General features: G+C 44.0%; 1 protein-coding gene across 1 annotated transcript; it reads right to left on the bottom strand.

Annotated features, from left to right (window-relative positions):
- Positions 1-2106: 2106 nt before the first annotated feature.
- On the bottom strand, positions 2107-4404 carry RPS26 (ribosomal protein S26). The gene is made up of 4 exons (XM_020287566.2): positions 4378-4404; positions 3947-4124; positions 3331-3461; positions 2107-2331 (listed from the first exon to the last, which is right to left on the bottom strand). The coding sequence occupies exons 1-4, from the start codon at positions 4378-4380 to the stop codon at positions 2296-2298; spliced, it is 348 nt and encodes a 115-aa protein (XP_020143155.1). The 5' UTR covers positions 4381-4404; the 3' UTR covers positions 2107-2295.
- Positions 4405-4796: the final 392 nt, after the last annotated feature.

The raw sequence follows: 4796 nt of genomic DNA, 5'->3' as shown, positions 1-4796 counted from the left end.
ATATATATATATATATATATACACACAAAAAAAAAAAATTAGCCGGGCATGGTGGCACATGCATATAGTCCCAGCTACTTGGGAGGCTGAGGCAGTAGGATCGCTTGAGCCCTGGAGTTTGAGGTTGCTGTGAGCTAGGCTGACGCCACGGCACTCACTCTAGCCTGGGCAACAAAGTGAGACTGTCTCAAAAAAAAAAAAAAAGCAATGGAATACTGCTACATGTTACATGCTAGAACCTTGAAAACATGCTAAGTCAAAGAAGCTAGTCACAAAAGATCATGTTGGATCATTAGACTAACATGAAATGCCCAAAATAGGCAAGTCTATAGTTTAAGTAGGACTGTGGTTCCCAAATCTGGGCCACAGACCAGTATTGGGCCAGTATTAGCCCAATACTGGTCTGTGGGTTATTAGGAACCAGGCCACACAGCAGGTGAATGAAGCTGCTCTCCATGGCTCACATCACTGCCTGAACTCTGCCTCCTGTCAGATCAGTGATGTAAACTGCTCATAGGAGGGACCTAGGTTGCAGGCTCCTTAGCAGAATCCAATGCCTGATGATCTGAGGTGGTGATGCTGTTGCTGGGGAACAGCTGCAAATACAGATGGGACCCTCTAGTTGCAGGAAAACAAGCTAAGGGATCTCAATAATTCGGCATTATGGTGACTTATAGTATGAGGTTTCTCTTAGGTGTTATCCTGGCCTCTAGGCATTCTCCTACCTCAGCCTCCAAAAATGCTGGGATTACAAGCATGATCAGCTGGCCCCAATGTACTATCTCGATCTGGTTTTGAGAGAGTCTCACTCTGTTGCCCGGGCTAGAGTGGCATGGTGTCTGCCTAGCTCACAGCAACCTCAAACTCCTGGCCTAAAGCAATCCTCCTGCCTGAGCCTCCCGAGTAGCTGGGACTACAGCCACCATGCCTGGCTAATTTTTTCTATATATTTTTAGTTGGCCAATTAATTTCTAATTTTAGTGGAGACAGGGTCTCACTCGTATTCAGGCTGGTCTCAAACTCCTGACCTTGAGCAATCCTCCCACTTTGGCCTCCCAGAGTGCTAGGATTACAGGCGTGAGCCTCCTTGCCTAGCCCTCAATCTGGTTTTGTTGAGCAAAATGAAATTAGGGGCCAACCACCAGGTTTAGCACTCACTTTTACCCTGAACCTGTGATTTCATTCCATTAATGTTTATTTACCTCTGGTTGGAAGAGGTCATTACAGTACAGAGGAACAAAGGGGCACAGATCTGTCTTATGAGCTTCCCCAAAGAATGCAGACACTCTTCTTTACAGTGTTCTGCCAAATTCAGGATTTGCCACTGCTATTCTAACACATGCAGTGGTACACTCACCTGCAAGGCAGGGTTGGCAGTTCCTGTCTGGGTTTTTATGGGAGGAGGTACAGAGAATTTTCCAATTAACAGGACCACCCCCATGCTCTGAAATAATCTACCTTTTCCTTGTTATCATATTTCTTTACAGACACAAAGAATACACTGCACAAGGTATACTATCAAAATCTCCACGCTATTGGTTTAACTTAGGAAAAATGTATAACCTGATCGCCAAAGTCAGCCCAGTAACAACCCATTCTCCAAATGGATTTTTCAGAAACACATAGAATACATACCCCTGAAGTTCTTATTTCTGATTTACAGTACAAACAAACCATTGTCACACAGATGAAATAAAGTATATACTTTTCTCCACCCTCTGGAGGGATTCCCACAAGTTCCTAGAAATGTACTACAGAAAGAGGCACACTGGGTAACTGGCTTACCAGCAGACCAATTACAAGGTAGGAAGTTGAAGATCTGAATATGAATCTTGGAACAGCTGTGAAGTTATCCAAGTGTGCATTTCCTCTTAAAAGTCACTGACAAAGGGTATGAACACCTCAGTCTAAGTCACTTCCCAATGTGCCCCTCACCAACAATGTTCAGTTGTCCCTTGCTCTCCTACAGATCTTCACCCATTTTTAGGATGTCAACTTAAATTTGGCCAGGTTGAATTCACCCAACACTCAGATGCCTCCCCTTCCTTCCTTTTCCCACAGTTATGCAAATTGGGGAGGCCAAAGATAAGACTACAAGAGGTAAAGTTTAATTCACACAGATTAGCTTTCTTTCAAAGGAAAACATTATGTGACAATTCACACTTGAACACCTGGTGTAACACAAACTTCCACTCTATCTGGCACAGACATATTCAACATGCTATATTAAGTATAATCTCCATTTTATTTTTTTCCAACGGGTAGTTTTTCTTCAGTCCTTAAGGACTCAACTCCTTACATAGGCTTTGGTGGAGGTCTTGGAGCAGCACCCTGAAAGACAGAGTAAAAGAGTTAATTAAAATCAGTGAATTTGCCAAGGCAGGGAGAATCCCTCAAGGTCAGGTGTTCAAAACCAGCCTGAGAGAGAGCAAAACCCTGTCTCTACTATAAATAGAAAGAAATTAATTGGCCAACTAAAAACAAAGAAAAAATTAGCCAGGCATGGTGGTGCATGCCTGTAGTCTCAGCTACGTGGGAGGCTGAGGCAGGATTGCTTGAGCCCAGCAGTTTGAGGTTGCTATGAGCTATGCTGATGCCATGGCACTCTAGCCCAGGCAACAGACTCTGTCTCAAAAATAAAATAAACTAGTAAATTTAAGACACTCCCCCTCCCCCAGAACTTGACCACCATCCTCTAACAATGTATTCAGGCTATAAATGCACATAAGGCTGATAGACATAAGAAGAGACTACTACTCCAGAGTCTAACAATTTTTTAGGAGTAATTCTAAGAAAATGTTTTAGCATAGGTCTCACCTACCTTAAGAGCTTAACCTTAGGCAGATAACTTAATCTCACGTTTCTTGTGTCACATGAGGACAAAATGTTTTCTTTTAATTTTCTATTTCTTTTTTTAGCAGCTACTTCCTCTTAACACTTTTAATTTTTAAATTAATCTTATTCATCAAACTTTATTTACTTTTATTTATATTTGTTTATTTTGAGACAGAGTCTGGCTCTGTTGCCTGGGCCACAGTGCCATGGAGTCAGCCTAGCTCACAGCAACCTCAAACTCCTGGACTAAAGGGATTCTCCTGCCTCAGCCTTCTGTGTAGCTGAACTACAGGCACATGCCACCACGCCTGGGGAATTTTTTCTATTTTCTGTAGAAATGGGTTCTCACTGTTGCTTAGGCTGGTCTCAAACTCCTGACCCCAAGTGATCCTCCCACAGTGCTAGGATTACAGGCATGAACCACTGTCACAGAAAAGACACAGTGTTTTTAGCCATTTCCCCCGGCTTCCACATACTCCTATTTTAAACACTCACCGCAGGTCTAAATCTGGGTGGGGGTGTTCGGTCCTTGCGGGCTTCCCGAGAACGATTCCTGACTACCTTGCTGTGAATGGCACAACTCACACAGTAATGTAGCTTCACATACAGCTTGGGAAGCACATAGGCTGAGGAACAGAACACAAAGATTTAACATGAGGTATCATATACCCACTCTGCACTATTCTTTCTTCTTTATGCTCAGTCAAAACTAAGACTATTTAAATGTCTGTCAGGCACATCTACAAAACCTTCTCACTTCCAAAGCAACCATTCAGCTTCTGATACACAAGCATGTAAGTACAACTGTCAGTTTCACAAACGAATAATATCCTATGAACTCACCTTGACATCATGGGGATCAAATCCACACCTTAGATGTAATAAACCAAAAATGCAGCCGCACGAGCCCTAATACCTACTCCTGAACCTTGTTAGCTAGCTGATTTTTTTTAAAAAAGAAAAATATGCACTTTTCTAACAGCAAAAACCTTAAAAATAGGTGGAAATTGTTTGAGACACTTCAATGAACACAGGCTGCAAAAAGGCAAGGTTGGCGAAAGTGTTTTAGGTACCAGCATCCTTACACATTTAGCGCCGATGGCTCACTTACCATCGAAGACACTCGCTTCAGATATGTCCCTGACAGCTGCAGCCTCCACTATGTTCCGAATGACAAACTTCTTTATGGCCTTGTCTTTAGGCACGCATCGGGCGCAGTTCGTGCAGCGAATAGGCTGCACATGGCCACGGCCCTTTTTGGCACGACCGTTGTTTCTTCTTTTCTTTGTCTGTATTAGGATGGAGATTATGTTTGGAAAGGAGTACACTTTACCCAGCCTCAGCCCCCTTCCGGCTACAAGCAGCGCCGGTCGCCCCCGAAAAAGGCGCCACTTAGATCCCTTATTTCTTCGCAAAATCCTTCAAGCCCAAAAGCATACGTAAAATCTGCCCATTAGGCTCTCGAATCCCCACACTCCCAAAATCTGCTCTTCTCAGCCACTATCCAGGCCCCCGCGCTCACCACGAGACACCACTACTCACCATCTTGAAAACGAGGACGCGAAAAAGGATCCGGTAACCCGCCAGGCCTCCTTATATAGCTCGAGACCCCTACGCTCACGCCAGAAGAATCTTTAGGAGATGGGTGTCAAGGACTATAACCCGATAAACTAAATTTTCGTTATTATTCAGAATTCATGCTGAAATTTATGGCGGAAAGGCGTTCCTAGAGTTTATTTATCCGCAGAACAAAATGCTTGTGGGACTATTTTGCCTGCTGGCGGAAGAAAATTAGAGTTATACGTCTCCCAGCAAGCATCGCGGCGCCCTACTCCGGACGTAATCGTGGGCTGTAATATCCGGTTTACTGGGCGCCAGGAGCGGAAGTTGCCCGGCGCTAGACCACAAATCGTACTCTCTGTTAGAGGCCGAAGAAGGACAGATGCTTTGTGGGAGTTGTA

This window comes from Microcebus murinus, chromosome 10 (genome assembly GCF_040939455.1).
Source record: "Microcebus murinus isolate Inina chromosome 10, M.murinus_Inina_mat1.0, whole genome shotgun sequence".
Lineage (NCBI taxonomy): Eukaryota > Metazoa > Chordata > Mammalia > Primates > Cheirogaleidae > Microcebus > Microcebus murinus.
This window is presented reverse-complemented; position numbering and strand designations above follow the sequence as displayed.

What these genes read in the sequence shown, in the direction of transcription:
- RPS26 (XM_020287566.2), bottom strand. An exon ending in TGAAGCGAGTGTCTTCGATG is followed by an intron (nt 3,462 to 3,946) that starts GTAAGTGAGCCA and finishes TCTGTTCCTCAG; the next exon opens with CCTATGTGCTTCCCAAGCTG. An exon ending in CACCCAGATTTAGACCTGCG is followed by an intron (nt 2,332 to 3,330) that starts GTGAGTGTTTAA and finishes TCTGTCTTTCAG; the next exon opens with GGTGCTGCTCCAAGACCTCC.